Consider the following 16,118-nt stretch of genomic DNA (forward strand, 5'->3'; position numbering starts at 1 on the left):
ATCCTACTGTGTTGGAATCTTACAGATCATAAAACGTTACTGTAGATCACGTTTTTACATTAAATCGTGACTATCAATTACGACACTATGTTAAAGTCAACTTTTTCATTTTTTAAACTGACCACACATATGGTTATAAAATAAACCTTGTTGTAACAGAACACATTCCAACAATATTCAATCAAGCTTTTGTTTGTGTAGCCCAATTTTGAAACAATATTCACAAAGGTATGAATTAAATAAGTCAAGTCAATATATCATATTATGTTATTATTTTACCATAGCTTTCAAATTATTTTTCTGATTTATTAATTAAAAAGATGACTTATTTTTATGTGTAGGAATAAAAATGGCGAATTTTGAACATAATGTGATGGTTGCTTTGTATTGGGGTGGCGAAATAATTACTGAAATGAACGGATTCAGGTATACTGAATGTGCTAGAATGATTATTAGCATGTATACTTCAATGAAGTATGTTGAATTGGTTGAATTATTGCATGACAAAATGGGTACAACTAGTGAAAATATTCAAATGGATATTTCGGAAAAATATCCTTGTTCGATTCAAGGTAACCATACAAGGTTCATTGAGTTTAAAATTGAGGATGATCAATCTTTGCTACAATTTTTTTTTATACCTCAAAACTTTGCGGATAAGATTGACATAAATGTTTTGGAAATGTATGTAAAGACCAAATCAACAAATCAAAATGATATATTTCAAATTAGTGGTCAACATAGTTATCACATGAATTTATTGGCTCAAAATCACGGATTTGCCATGGTTAGTCAGCCTCATTATGCAGAACCGATTGCTCAACCACAATTCCAACAATTGTTAATGTGTGACCAACGATCATTTGGTGAAGGTTCAAGTAGCCAAAGACATGTTGACAATAGCCCGAGGGAATATGAGGACAGGTAAAACAACAAATTTATGTTTTTACTGAATTTTAATATAAGTAGTTGATAACATAATTTTACACATTATAAATATGCATACATAGATAGATAGTGATATTTTTTGTGATTAATTACCTTAATTTCTTTTTTAAGAAATAGCCTTTTAGAGTATAAATTACTGATTTTAAAACAAGCTTCTATGTCTCATAATTTTTCTAGAATTTAATTAAATTTCTTTTTCCACAGAGAAAATGAGACCAACGTTGATCCATATAGTGATGTAAATGCTGAAATTAGTGAAGAAAGTTCGGAGGAAGATGAACCTTCAAAAGATGATGGTGAAAGTGAATCTGATGAAGATATCAATGATGCTAGAGATTTTTCTCAAAATGACATTGGTATAAATCTTCCTAATCAATTTGAACGAGATGTGTCTGAAGTGCAAAATCATGATGTACCCTATTTTAGAACATTGGATAATGAGGAAGACGTTTTCATGTCTACATGTGAATCTGAGATGGAGTATTGTTCGGTCTGGTCTGAAGATGCCACAAAAGATTTGAAAAAAGGCATGTTTTTTAGTAGTAAAGAAAAATTAAAACGAGCTGTGACAATTTGGAGTTTGAAAAAAAATAAAGAGTTCAAGGTGGTGACATCAAACAAGAGTTTATGGGTTGTACGATGCAAGTTTCATACTTTATTGGGTTGCTTGTGGTTTCTCCGAGGACGAAAGGTTGGAGATAACCTTTGGAAAATAGGAAAATATATTGAAAATCATAGATGTGAGACTGAGGGGCTTTCTAGAGGTCATGCCAACCTAAATACCAATTTAATTGCATCTTTGATTCTAAATCAAATTCAAAAAAATCCTAAGGTTTTGGTGGTAGATGTCATTTCCAAGGTTCACGAAAAATTTAGTCATCAAATAACATACAGAAAAGCGTGGCTTGGACGTCAACGCGCGTTTGAATTGGTGTATGGTGACTTTAAGAAATCGTTTAGTGACCTACCCAATTTTTTTGCAGCTTTTCAACACTTTAACCATGGAACAGTTGTGGAATGGAAACACGAAGAGTCTATTAGTTCATTAGAGATAAAAACTTTTAAATTTGTGTTTTGGGCTTTCAAGTCATGCATTGATGGATTTCGAACATGTCGTCCTGTTATTTCAGTAGATGGAACTCATATGTATGGAAAATATGAGTTCAAATTATTGATTGCTGTTGGAATTGATGGAAATGATAACATTCTTCCTCTAGCGTTTGCTATTGTAGACAAAGAATCGAAAGAGGCATGAAAATAGTTTTTTAGGAATTTGAGTGCACATGTGATAAAAGATAGAGAAGATATTTGTGTTATATTTGATAGGGCAAAAGGAATTTTGACTAGTTTGCAGGAGTTACGCCGATTTCAGGAGCCTCGAGTCTTCCATCGATATTGTATAAGGCATCTTAAGAGCAACTTTCAATCTCGATTTCCAAACAAGGATCTTAGTAGGCTGATGTGGAGGGCTGCTTCAGCCCATCAAGTAAGAAAATTTGAATCCTTGATTTGACAAATTAGAGAAGAAAATGAAGAAGCATATGAATATCTCATGGAAATCCCCTTGGACAAATGGACTGTTAGTCATAATGGTGAAAAAAGATGGGGAGTGTTGATAACAAATCTTTCAGAGTCATTCAATGGAGTGTTGAAAAAAGCACGAGGCTTGCTAGTCACTGTTATGGTTAGACTTTCATTAGAGCAAACTATTGAACGATACACTCGTAGGTCTCAAAAAGCGCAACAACTTTTAGAAACTAAGCTATTTGGCATTCAAAAGATCAAGTTAATACTCATTTTATTGCATGAAAAAATAAAATAACTCAGTCAAAGCATTTGAACCATAGAATTTATAAATAATAAGTAGTTAATATGAATTAAATATAGCTATGACACGATTGGAAATGGTTTAAACTCCACTTTTCGTTGGGGAATGAACTGGTGGTCTACTTATATGGACTTGAGTAATTCTCGCCTCATGAACTATCTTTTGTTGTTGAGTTAGGCTCAGGTTACATATTTTTGCGAGGCCAAAGCTTAAGGACATAAATTATGGATCAAAACATTTCTAAGGTTTTATGTTGTCCATGCTTAGACTTCTACAAAAGACATAAATAGATAAATTGATGCTGATTTATGAACTTAGGAATAGTCAATAACCTTTTCTAATATCAAGCTAGAATAAAACATTTGAGAAGTACCACTGAATGACTAAAATGTACTATCTCATTACCGGAAAACAGAGAAAATGAACTCAAGTGAGTAAGTTTGGTTTTACTGAAAACAATTCTTAGAAAGATCATCTCAATCCCTCATATTCAATGTTTTCCTAAGTCATACCACTATCATGACTAGGCTAACAGTGAGCGAGAGTGATCACTTAAACCACGTTATCTTATCAATACTAACTCAAGATTAGACGCTGCATTGATCAATTTTGATATGAAAATGAACGGCAAATAATAAAAAAAAATCAAAAGAAACTCATTTTTATTCTTGTGTTTAACTTTGATAAGGCCTGAAAATTCTGGGGTATTACAACTGAAATGCATTGCTTATCCATGATTCAAACAACCAGCCGAGAAACAAAGTGATGCAGACAACAAAAACAATTGAATGAGACTGAAAAGACAAAAAAATCTTTCTAATACCACCTAATACAAATATACAATCTTTCTAATACCACCTAACACAAATATACAATCTTTTATTAGAGCTTTAACTAGTGTAACTTCAATATTGAATTAACTATATGTTTCAGTCCCATTTATGGAGAAAATTGTCCTAACGTGCTGGATACAAAAGGCCAATAGATATAAACATAAACATAAACATAAACATAAACATAACATATAGCAGGTCAGTTGTTCAATATAAAATCCATTTAAAGTCCATTCACTTACATGACCCCCAAAGGTCAATCCATTTAGAACGAGTTTATAAAGAATCCGATACGGATGCAACAATTGAAAGACTAAGAATTATAAGCTTACTTGGAACCATATGATTCATCCTTTGCCTTTTTTCTTTGTTAACACAGAAACTTTGTTATCTTTTGTTTTTTTCTTTTGGCCGTGCTGATTAAGATGATGACTCCCTGAAAAGTAAGAACAATTTTTCAATTATTCAACTAAAAAGGAACACTTATGTCAAAGAATAATGTGAAGATTTTAAAGTACCAGTCCCACAAAGCTTAGGAAAATTTTTACGCTTATTCTTCATCGATGGTTCAACACCTTGGCTTGCACCTTGATTTGCATCCTCCAACTCATCACCATCCACTTCATTGTTAGAATCATTCAACTCATTACCTTCGACATGCGATGAGGAAAAGTTTGGGGCGTTGTCAAAATGTAGAGGTTGATTACTACCAAATACATTTTCAAGTGATGTAAGATTTGGATCCCTTGAAATTTGTGGAGTCTGTGGTGTCATGTATGGCATAATCTCAGTGTTTGTTGGTTCATAATCCGAGGCTGCTTGGAAATCTTATGTGGCTTGATCATCTTCACCCATTTCAATAGGCGCTCGACCTCTCTCAACAGCACGTACCTTCCTACCCGCAACACCACCTTTTCCTCGCCGACGAATAGGGGGATGCAAATGGTCAGACATTTGCTCATCTCTTCTATAGTTGGCTTGCACATGAATCCTATCTACCTCTTGCACATATGCCAAACAATTAGATCCTTCATCCTGCACCATTGCACGAAACTCGTAAAATTCCTCCATTGATGGGTTATCACCGAGTGATATTGCTTTATTAACCATCAAATGAATATGACATGCCTGGCCAAAATAATTAATTAAGAAACATGCTAGCCAAGTTGACCAAGTTTGTAAACCACGCAAAATTAATGAGGGAATCAGATTTTTAACATGTTGAGTCAATTTTCATAAAAAATGTGACAGACCAGTAAATTAGGACACCATGGAGAGAATGAAATCATATCTTCAAATCACAAATATGAAGTACAAGTAAAACATATGAGGAAAACTTTGATATATATGCTAACTGGACAAATCATATCCACAAATATAATGTACAAACTTTGATAGAATGCTAATAAACCCTATTGTACTAATTTAATATGCTAACTGGACAAGTTAAAGTAAAGAAAAATTAAGTTATCAAACTTACCATTGTTTCGTATGCCGTCGCATTAGGCACATAACCTTGTTGTTGTTGAGGACTCGAAATAGGATTACCAATGATAAAACGAGTAATACGTCTAAACCAAATAAGGTAGGGATCATCATACCGAAGTGATCCATGAAGGATTGGTGCATTACATACATATTGGTCAATATGGTTCCAAAAATGCAACCATTGTGCATGCTCTAACTCCCAATTTGTGTTTGGTCTTCCTCAACGATCATGGTGAAAATGCGTAGCATCAAATGGAAATGGAGATGGTATCGCCTGTACCAATCCAAATTGCCTCATAACTCGATCAGGTAAATGAACCTCCACAACATCCCAACAAAAAATTGAAACTCTAGCACGCCATATATCTCTTCCAAAGCGGCAATATTCAGGAAGACTCTCAATTATGTCAGAAGAATATGGCTCCCAAATAAACTATAACAAAAAGAAGTGTTCACAATTACAATATATATGAAAGTTAAGAGAAAACTAATACAACATCTTACTTGATCTTCTGTCATGGAATCAAGCGCATCCCTGAAAACTCTTAACACATGTTTGGTAGTGTCGGTCCAACTAAAATGTGCAAACCATCTAGCAGCATGTGGACCCCTAGGTAAACCAACAGGGAAAATATTCCTCGTGTCTCTTTGTGCTACAATCTGAGGCCTAAGGACGGTAACTCTCTCCCATGCCCAAATCTAAACATAATAGATAATTATAAACTAGATAAAATTTCAATAAATACTAAGTGTAATTATTGGGTATACCTGAAGTAGTGGTAGGAATCCAGCAATCTCATTTTGGGTACTTTGGGAGGCTTTACAAAGAAAGCGATACAAGTATGCTAGGGTTGCACTACCCCAACTGTAAGACCCTACTGCAGTGATATATTCCAGCATAGGCAAGTACATAAGCTTTAAAAGACCGCCAGATGTGTCTGCCAACATTAAACCAGCAATCATCCAAAACATATAACACCTAGCCTTCTCGTTGACCATATCATGTGTTGCCAAGTTAGGCAACCGTGGCTGAAGTCGCAAGTGTGCATTAAGCGCAGAGACCTTGAGACTACTATGTTTAAAGTCTTGAGGGTGTGGAGTAAAACCTAATAATCTTTGACAAATATTTTGCCAATCAACTACGGACCTTTGTGGCTCATACCCAACTACTGGATTACCTTTCACGGGTAAGTCATACAATATCTCCACGTCCTGTAAGGTGATCGTAGCCTCACCCGTCCTAAAGTGGAATGTATGAGTCTCAGGACGCCATCTTTCAACTAGTGCAGTGATTAAACTACGATCTATAACAGGCCTATGAGATCTATAAACACCATATAATCCGGTTAATTTAATCACATCTAGAACTCGTGGATGGATAGGATGTTTATTTACTAAGTCCCAAAACTTCCCATCACATTTCCTTGTGTTCAAAATCATATTATCATTTCCTATCCATATATCTCGTGACCTATGAGTAAGCTGTTCAGTTAATACACACGGATCAAGTGGATCGGGATCCAATTGGTATGCATTATTAGCAGCCATAGAAGAAATACCTATACATAAGTAATTATTTTTAAAATAATGAACCAAACTAACAAAGAAAATCAAACACAAGTGTAATGTAACTTAGAAACTTTCCTCAAATGCTTCACCACGAACATTTTCAATCATATCAATTAAAATATAAGCTTTTCTATAAGAGTCGCAACTGTTGAGGAAATTGAATATCATCACTCAAATAGTTTCAAGTACATATTATTCTCATAAAAAGGGGAAAAAACAGAAACTAAAATGTCATTTTTTAACAAAAAGGTAAACAACAAATTCATCAATTATAAGATAAACTATATCAGTGTATGACAAAATTACCTCAATCACAAAAAATTTCTTCTTTTTCAAAGGTTTTTGACCATTTTTTAAGCAAATCTGCAGACGTCCTTCAACTTTTTGAAAGTTTCACCTCCAATCTCTTGTAGTGTGTCTAATCTTCAGTAGTCGAACAAAACTCTCAAATCTCTTGTATAGAACAAAAGGGTTTCAAATCGAGTAAAGATTAAGCGTCAATTCTGTAAGAGCAAGAAGAAGTGTTTTTGTTTATCACCATAATTGCAACCTGAATGGATTAGGAGAAAGAAGATGGGTTTTTTGGGTCTTCCGTGAATCTCCCCTTTTTTTCTTCTGTAATTAGTACAACTAAATTGGGGGTTTTTTATTCTAGTATAGGATTAAAAGATATATGCTTAAAACGTTATTCCCAATAACGTATTAGAGTTAAAACGTGATTCCCAGTTACGTATTATTATTTAATGCCGTTAGCAGTCCGTCTTTTTCTCATTAAATTTTTTAAAATAAAATAAAGCATAAAACGTTACTGTGGACTACGTTTATACTAGTTTCGTAAAAAAATTTAAAAACATACTATTTTGGTGAACTGATTTAAACAATGGCTTATTTTGGTCAAAAACTCCAACATCAGCTAGTGAAGTTTCATAGATCAAATTTCAATTTCAAGCAATCTTTTATGGTTAAATACTCCATAGTTCAAACTTCAAACAACCTCCCACATTCCTAAGTTGAACCAATAAAAAAAATTAGATGTCATTTTCCTTGCTTGTCAAACATCCTTCTTATTTCTGAACACTAGTTGCCTCACTTCAGTGCCATGCTTTTGTTTACTTTATAATTTTTGTTCTCGTCTTCGGATAAGTTGAGAGCAAAGAATTCATTACGCACAAAGAAAGTTGATAAGGAGGCAGGGTCCAACCAAATTGTAGTCAAGACTTCTATATTTCATGATTTAGCAGCTGCAACAAAAAAATTCCGAGGTGATTATCTTCTTGGAGAAGGAGGTTTTGGTAGAGTTTACAAAGGGTGATCGAGTCCAATCAGGTTGATTCTCAAAATCTTTTTGCTTTTTGTTAATAATGGAATGTAACAAAGAAATCAATAGTTTGGTTTTCCTCTAATCTACTAGATTCGATCTGTTGCACTCACTATTCTTTAAATAATGTTGTTGCGTAAATCTTCAGAGTGAAATTAGATATGGTGAAAGGAAGCTTCTTTAGGTTTTTTTTTAAGAAAATGACGAAATGTGGGAAAATGGTGAAATTAGGGCTCTTAGAACGTCTATGTGGAGGTGGGTGGGGTGGGCGTGCACATGTGGAGATCTATGTGGCATATTAATACACACATGGGATGCCACATGCTCTTCCGTTAAATAGAAGGGTAAGTCTGGTCCAATAGTAAGACGGGAAGGGTACTTTTGAACCGAGAGATAGTTTAAGGGTATACTTAATCTATTTCGAAAGTTGAAGGGTAGTTTTGATCATTTTTTGTTTATTAAATGATAATATCATTTGATTTATTTTTTTCAAACCAGATTTAAAGCTAGCAATTTCAATCCGAGTTTCACATTTAATCTTTGAGAAAAGACATAAAATCACCACTAAAGTTATTCTGAATTTTCAAAAAGACACCTTAACTTTGCAGACGTTCTATTACCCCATAAAAATATTAACTACCTTTATAAATATACCATTTTGACTCATTTTCTCATCTATGAAGGGCACGTGATGGTCACCCCTTTGATCCATTTTAATTAAATTTAAAAATAAATAAAAGTGAGGATAACCCAACCCCAATCTCAACAAAAGCACTTCCATCTCTTTTCTTTTTCATTTTTCAGATTCTCTTTTCTTTTCCATTAAAACTTGCACAGCATTTTAACTAAATAAACAAGGGATTGAAGGTTAATAGGTTAAGATTTCATATTTATCTTGTATTTGATAAAAATCATGTTATTTTCTTCATGTGTTTATGATTTGTTGGGGAAACACATGTTTAGGGATACGGTTTTTTGAGCTCTGGCAACAATGTAAGTTGATTTACCCATCCACCACTAGAAAAATAAAGATAGGTCGTCGTTGTATCCAATTTATATTTCACCGGCGTTTTGTGTTCGTCTTTTTCAGATGAAATTGTAATTTACAGTAAGTTTGATAGTTAACTTGAAAAATAAATTCAATTGAAAGTCTGGGGAAGCTAGTGTCTTAATTAATGGTAGAATGGGGTCGGCATTGTTGTCGAAATTCAGTACAAAGATTCTAATTCTGATTTGCGTCATTATCGGAATTTGTGTTCTCTCTTGTACAATGGTATCTTGTATTGTGAAACTGTCATGTTCATTTTTTTTGGGATAAAATTACAATTTACAGCGAGTTTGATAACAAATATGAAGAATAAACTCTATTGAAAATTTGGGGATGACGGTGTATTTAAAGATTTAATTAATTAATAGAGAAATCAACCGAAATGTGGCATTTTAAAATTGATTTTGGGATGTAAACTGACTCATTCACGCGCTGATATTTGCGTGTTCACAAACATTAGGCGAAAATGGGTCAGAATGGTCTATTTATAAAGATATTTAATACTCTTATGGGGTAATAATACGCCTGCAAAGTTAATGTGTCTTTTTGGAAAAAAAAATCGAGACAACTTCAGTGGTAATTTTATGTCTTTTCTCTTTATCTTTTTATATAGCCTAATAAGTACTCTAGAGGATGATAACAAGCTAGGCTGTTGAGTGAAAGTAAAGTAAGCGAGCTAGTCATACGAGCGGGGGAGTAATTGGAACATCCATTGGGCAAGTGAGCCCCCTAAATCCAAGTCAGGGAACTTCCTCAAAGACAGGATTTTGAAGACCGGACAGCTCCTTTATTAAACCCTCCCCTTTTAATCAAATATATATAGTAATTACATAAAAAATATAAATATTATATGTCATTAATCTGATCCTTTATAAGGACTATCTTAATAATGAATTCACAAAAATAAAATTTAAAAATAATCAATGATGAATGATTAAAATAAAGTTTGTCATTCATTTTTTAATGTAATCTAAGACAAATAGATTATTTTTTTTATCAAACTCTACTTAGCAAACGAATCGATTATTCATATAGAACTTATTTATCATATATCACTTAAAATATGTCATATTTGGATATCTAAAAAAAAACTTTCAATAAGTACATTAAGAGAAGTTTCTAGAGGATGATAGTCAATTATATATAAATATTACATCAAAAATATAAATATTATTAGAACTGTCTTAACAATGAATTTACAAAACTAAAATTTAAAAATAACCAATGAAGAATTATCAAAATAAAGTTTGTCATCCATTTTTTAATGTAATCTAAGACAAATAAATTCTTGTTTTTTTATCAAACTCTACTTGGCAAACGAATTGATTATTCATATAGAACTTCTTTATTATATATCAATTAAAATATGTCATAAATTCAAATATCGGGAAAAAAAAAAGTATTTTAGACTTTGAATTACCTCTCACCTCAAACCACAATTCTTTAGCCACATGTCCTCCCCAACCATCCAATTACTCCTCATAACCAAATTTCTTGGCTTCCCTTCATTTGCTAAGCTTCCTCCCCAATTTAAAAATAAAAAATAAAAACAAAAACCATCTTCATCCTCTTTTTTGCCTCTTCCAGCCTGTTCTTTTCATATTCTTTATTTTATTATATTATATTATATTATATTATATCCTTCTCTAATGATTTGCCACCATTTTCATTATTAAATTCCCTTTTTCATTTTTTTCTTTTGTCTCCTTCCCCCTTCTCTATTTATCTATTCTCCCTTCACCCCCATTTTTTCTCTATTTGCTTTCCACAATTGAATTAATTTTTTTTCTTTGATATCGAAGAGAAATCGATATAATTATGGCGGAAGAGCATGGATTTGAAGCACCAGAAGGACATATATTATGCGCTAATAACTGTGGTTTCTTCGGCAGCCCAACAACACAAAATTTCTGCTCCAAATGTTACAATGAAGTTTATATAAAAGGGGGACAACAAAAACCTATTGATTCCCTCTTTCCTCCGCAGCTGCCGATTCCATCTCCCAGCTCATCATCGGTACTGGTGCGTCCGGAACCGGCAGCTGTTGAGGAAAAACCGGAGGTTGTGATCGCGACCGTGACGGCCGCGGTCCAACCGATGCCTGCACAACCGAACAGGTGTTCGGCCTGCAGGAAGAAGGTGGGATTGACCGGGTTCAAGTGTAGATGTGGGACCACGTTTTGTGGGACCCATCGGTACCCGGAGATCCATGGATGCTCGTTTGATTTCAAATCTATGGGGAGAGAAGCCATTGCTAAGGCAAATCCGGTGGTTAAAGCAGAGAAATTGGGGAAGATATAATCACAGCCGTTGGATTTAGATGATGAAATCTCGTCGGAAAATGACGTCATGTGAATTAATATTATCAATTATGGGGACCAATATGGAAATAGAGAAAATGGGGGTGTGTCCCATTGTTGACCAAAAAAAATGTGAATTAATTAGTGTATTTTTTTTTTTGGTTATTTTTTATCTTTTGCTTGGAAAATAATTTATGGTTTGGCTTGTTTTTTAGATTTCAACTTTACTATCTTTCGAATTTGGATATTCCCTCTCCATTGAGGTTTTCACCATGCATTATTGGTTAAATAAATAAAGATGATGAAAGTTATACAAATTTTATTTTAAATGTCAAATTTCCCAATTTTCTTATTTGTCAATGTTACTTTATGAACTAATTTTCTAAAGTCTTTTAATACATTGTTACTTTTTCTAGGATAATTTAGTTAAACAACATAATATTTACTGTGCTTTTATAAGTAAAGTCTGAAGAGGAAAAAATGTACGTAGATCTTATATTTACTTCAACTTATTTCCTCTATATTTTTGGCTCAAGTATAACACCTTATACTATGAAAAAAAGATATAAAAATGAAAGTGATCAAAGGACAAAAAATACATATGGTAAAAAGATGAACAAAGAATTAATTGCAACGTAATTTAGAGCTACTAAATATTTTTTGATGAATATGTCAAAATTGTAGTTGACGTGTGATTCGTTAAAAATGTAAAAATTGGAACTTCGACACTTTGCATGCCAAAAAATCCTCTAAAGTTGTATATAAAATTATTACCAATTTGATCCTAAAAAAACATTTACATTTGTATGTTTTGTTGTTTTAATCAGTAAACATGACAATTAAGTGATTCAATTGAGTAATAATCAACCTTACTCGCCCACATTATCAAAATATAGTTATAATTTTAGTAGTCCACATAATTAAGTGAAACGGAGAGAATACATAATTAATCCTAACAAAATTTTGATAGATTATTCGTCTCCCTTTTTTTTGTCTTCATCCAAAAAGAAAGTTTTAAAGTTCAAGACTTTTTTAATTGGTACTATACTACTATATTGTATCTGTCACTTGCTTTGTGAATACCATTCTTTTACTCAATAAGAATTTTGGTAGTTTCAAATGAAGGGAAAAAATAGATCGCAATTTCTTAAAATTTAATAAAAACAACGATTTTTAAGCTGCGATTTACATCTCTACTTTTCATAATTTAGAACTTTAGATAAATTTGACAAGAAGGAAGTGGAAATACTAGATTAGTGATGAAGTTCGAATTCTCCGCTTAGCCGTAGAAAAGAAACAAAAGATTACTACAACCTTGAGACCAATCGTAAATTACTTTGTCCTACACATTAGGGTATTGCTTTCACTTTCACTATAAGGATATATTAAAAAATTATTTATTTATTTTAATTAATAACAATTGAGTACCTAACATACAATTTATGGTGTCGACATATGCATGACGTATTTATGACACATGTCCTTATCCTTTGCCAAAGAAAAATATAATCAAAGATTTAGGATAAAACCTTTCTTAAGTGGTCATATGCTAGTATGAGGTGAGTACTTCCTATTCCATGTGACAGAGAAAAAAAGAAGATAAATTGGTATATATTCAAATGGTAGAGGAATGAAAATGACTAATTTTTTATTTTTTTTGGCATTTATCAATTGGTAGCATTTTTATTTATGGTTTTCTCAAAGTTCTATTTGGTGATGGCCTTATGTGGTTCATCTTTTGTGGCTATGATCAATAAAAGATAAGAATAAAGAAGCACAAACATAACACGTAGCTAGTATCTTCTCATGCTAAGTAAAAAACAAAAAATACGAAAATAAAATCAAATATATCCTCATTATATTAGAAATAAATTTAAAATACCTTTTGTTTGAATATGTGTTCAATTACGATCCTTTATTTGAGTATGCTTTAAAATTATTTTTAATGGTATATAGGGATGACCTAGATGGAATGAACCAATTTTAAACATGTGTGAGACGGTCTAAATTTAGATATGTGTGAGTGCGAAGCAGGATAAACCTAAAATAATTAATTATAAGTAGGTGTAGAATGAATGCGTGTATATTATTATTGCACATTTGCACTTCTAATTCACTATTTTTTATTTTATTTTTCATTCGGTGTCCGAAATCCACATTGGAGCTCCGACTAAATTCGAATCGCGCTCTGCAGGGTCCATTCAAGGGTGGCGCTCCCAACATGATTTTCTCTATACCCAGGGCTCAAACCCGAGACCTCTGATTAAGGGTGAAATACTCCCACCAGTGCACCACAACCCATGTTGGTACTTCTAATTCACTATCAGTTGTGTACTTCATTCACTTATAATTTTGCTTTCACTTATTTTGAGAAAAAAATGATTTTTAAATAGCATTAATTTTTATAATTTTAGGCAAAAATATTTAAAGTTTTACCTTGTTATGATTATTGCTTTGACTAAACTTATCCGAAGTTAGTCTTGGTAAGTTCAGATAAAATTTTATTGATTAAGTTTGAAATTTGGTTTTGTCAACTAGTTCAAAATTTAAATTAAAATCCTTCGACGTTAATTTTATTATATTAAACTTCGGATAAAAGTTTCTGATATTTGTCATTTACAAGGATATATATACTTCAGACAAAAATATTTAAAGTCATAAATTTTCAACTTCAATCATGTACATATAAAGTTAGAATATGTAAACTTGCAACAATAACAAAAACATAAATATAAATTAAATAACGATCTCAAAAATAGATATTTGTGCACTTTCAAAATATATTAGTAACCACAGAATCTTAGAAAGTCATACATGACCTCGCTTAACAATCATTTAAAAATGTAGTTGCTTTAAAAAAAATTGTTAGATAATTTTTTTGTTGCTCATCAGATATAAATAGTGGAAATAAATTATTTCTAACTATAAGGTAGAAAGAAGTTCAAGATATTTCAAAAGAGTGAACTTACTCAATTAACTATAAATTAAATAAAAATTAAAACTTATACCGAATATAAACAATAAAAGTTCTTTCTCAAATTAAGATTATATTTTTAAATAATGACAAACTTCAAGATCGAACTCTTTTATAAAGTCATCACGCGTCATTTCCTTCATAGGATGAGCTAAAAAGCCTTTTGACCAATTCAAACCAATGGCCAAAGAAATAAAATACATTTACATAGTCTTAAATGGATGCATCTAATCATATAGTATATATGAGGAAACGTTCTTTCTTCTTTGAATTTATGGATACCCATTCATTATTTGTCGAACGAATTTTCAATTCTATCGACTTCTTTTAAAGATAGTAAATATTATTTATCACATAAATATTTCTTATATTATCGTCGTTGTATTGAGTTATGAGTATATACTAATCAAACAATTTGGTTAATACTTAGGAGTTAGATGGCGAGGTACGAGTGAAATTCTCGTAACATACTATCAAAACTTATAGTTTAGTGATATCAATGAAAAATATTTGTAACATAAATGTGAGTTCAATCCTCACTATCTTCCTAGCATCTTCATAGTTAACTTATTATGTACTTTATAATCATGCAATAAAATAGGTGGAAAAATTATAAAATAAATTACTTGTGGCGTGACTCTGACGTATCAGGCTGCTAATTTATTAATATAACTAATTAATATATTAATAATTAGGAAATGTGTGATAAAAATCCTCCCATGTGGTTGTTACTGTTAGCTCTACTTCTACTGACCTTTCTTTTGTTGGTTTAGGTGGAAGCAAATTACTCCGTTCGTTTCAATTTATATATCTTCGTATAATTTGTTATAAAGTTTTTTTCAAAAAAAAAAAATTTAGGATCTTAAAAACTAAATATGTGCAATATACGAATCAAAAAGTATGTAAAACAACATATCACCGATTAAAAAAATGTACTAATCACATAAAAATTATTTATTCTATCAATGATTATTTTCGCATGATCAATGAATTTTAACTTTATAAACTTGTTTATACTTTCAAAAAAAATTAATGGTAAGGATAAAATATTTTTAAAAAAAATTGATTGTATATTGATTTTCTAAATAAATTGGCAATTTCTAAATTAACGTGAACAATTGATATGAAATGAGAGAGTAGTATCTAATTAGTTGCTTTAAGAAATAAATAACTACAAATATCTAATTAGTTTAGAAGATAGTTGAAGATTTGTTGAAGAGCGTTCTACTAATTAACCCATTTTCCACCAACCAACCACACAAATCTTAATATAAATAACTATAATACTCCTAAATCACCAAAATTAAGACACAACAATATGGCTCTAGTCTCTAATCAAGAACTCAAAGAAGAAATCAAAATTCTTATTGATCAATTGCCAAAAGAAGAAGAAGATGAAGAAGAATTTTTTGAGATAGATTTGGAATTAGTGAATAATTATTTTTCAACACCCAATAATTATAATTGGGAAAGCTATTTTAGAGCAACAACAACTAGTACTTGTACTCTTCTAGCTAATTGTTTGTTGCCTATAGCTGATGTTTCATGTGCTATTCCTATCACAACTAAAGCTTGTGATGCCTTCATTTCATTACCACCAAGTGGTGATTCACCATTTTCAAGATTTTAAGTTTATGAATTATGAGTTCTAAAACATAGACGTATTTACTTGGTTCTTAATGAGTGATTTATGTGTATTGAGTGAATCGTAATACAAAATATTGAATTTGAACCAAAATTATTGAATTCTACCGAACATATAGCGATTCACCCATGATGCTAACAACATTGTTTGTTCTACTATAGTAGAAT

General features: G+C 31.8%; 2 protein-coding genes and 1 pseudogene across 2 annotated transcripts; 2 read left to right on the forward strand and 1 right to left on the reverse strand.

The window, feature by feature from the left end:
- Positions 1-3,956: 3,956 nt before the first annotated feature.
- Positions 3,957-6,090, reverse strand: LOC125865581 (uncharacterized; annotated as a pseudogene).
- A 4,499-nt stretch (positions 6,091-10,589) lies between these two features.
- LOC125865041 (zinc finger A20 and AN1 domain-containing stress-associated protein 4-like) lies at positions 10,590-11,617 on the forward strand. Its single transcript, XM_049545194.1, has one exon. The coding sequence runs from the start codon at positions 10,851-10,853 to the stop codon at positions 11,331-11,333; it is 483 nt and encodes a 160-aa protein (XP_049401151.1). The 5' UTR covers positions 10,590-10,850; the 3' UTR covers positions 11,334-11,617.
- Positions 11,618-15,620: 4,003 nt separating this feature from the next.
- On the forward strand, positions 15,621-16,033 carry LOC125864615 (uncharacterized). The gene has a single exon (XM_049544638.1). The coding sequence runs from the start codon at positions 15,625-15,627 to the stop codon at positions 15,934-15,936; it is 312 nt and encodes a 103-aa protein (XP_049400595.1). The 5' UTR covers positions 15,621-15,624; the 3' UTR covers positions 15,937-16,033.
- Positions 16,034-16,118: the final 85 nt, after the last annotated feature.

The sequence above is a fragment of the Solanum stenotomum genome, chromosome 5 (assembly GCF_019186545.1).
Source record: "Solanum stenotomum isolate F172 chromosome 5, ASM1918654v1, whole genome shotgun sequence".
Lineage (NCBI taxonomy): Eukaryota > Viridiplantae > Streptophyta > Magnoliopsida > Solanales > Solanaceae > Solanum > Solanum stenotomum.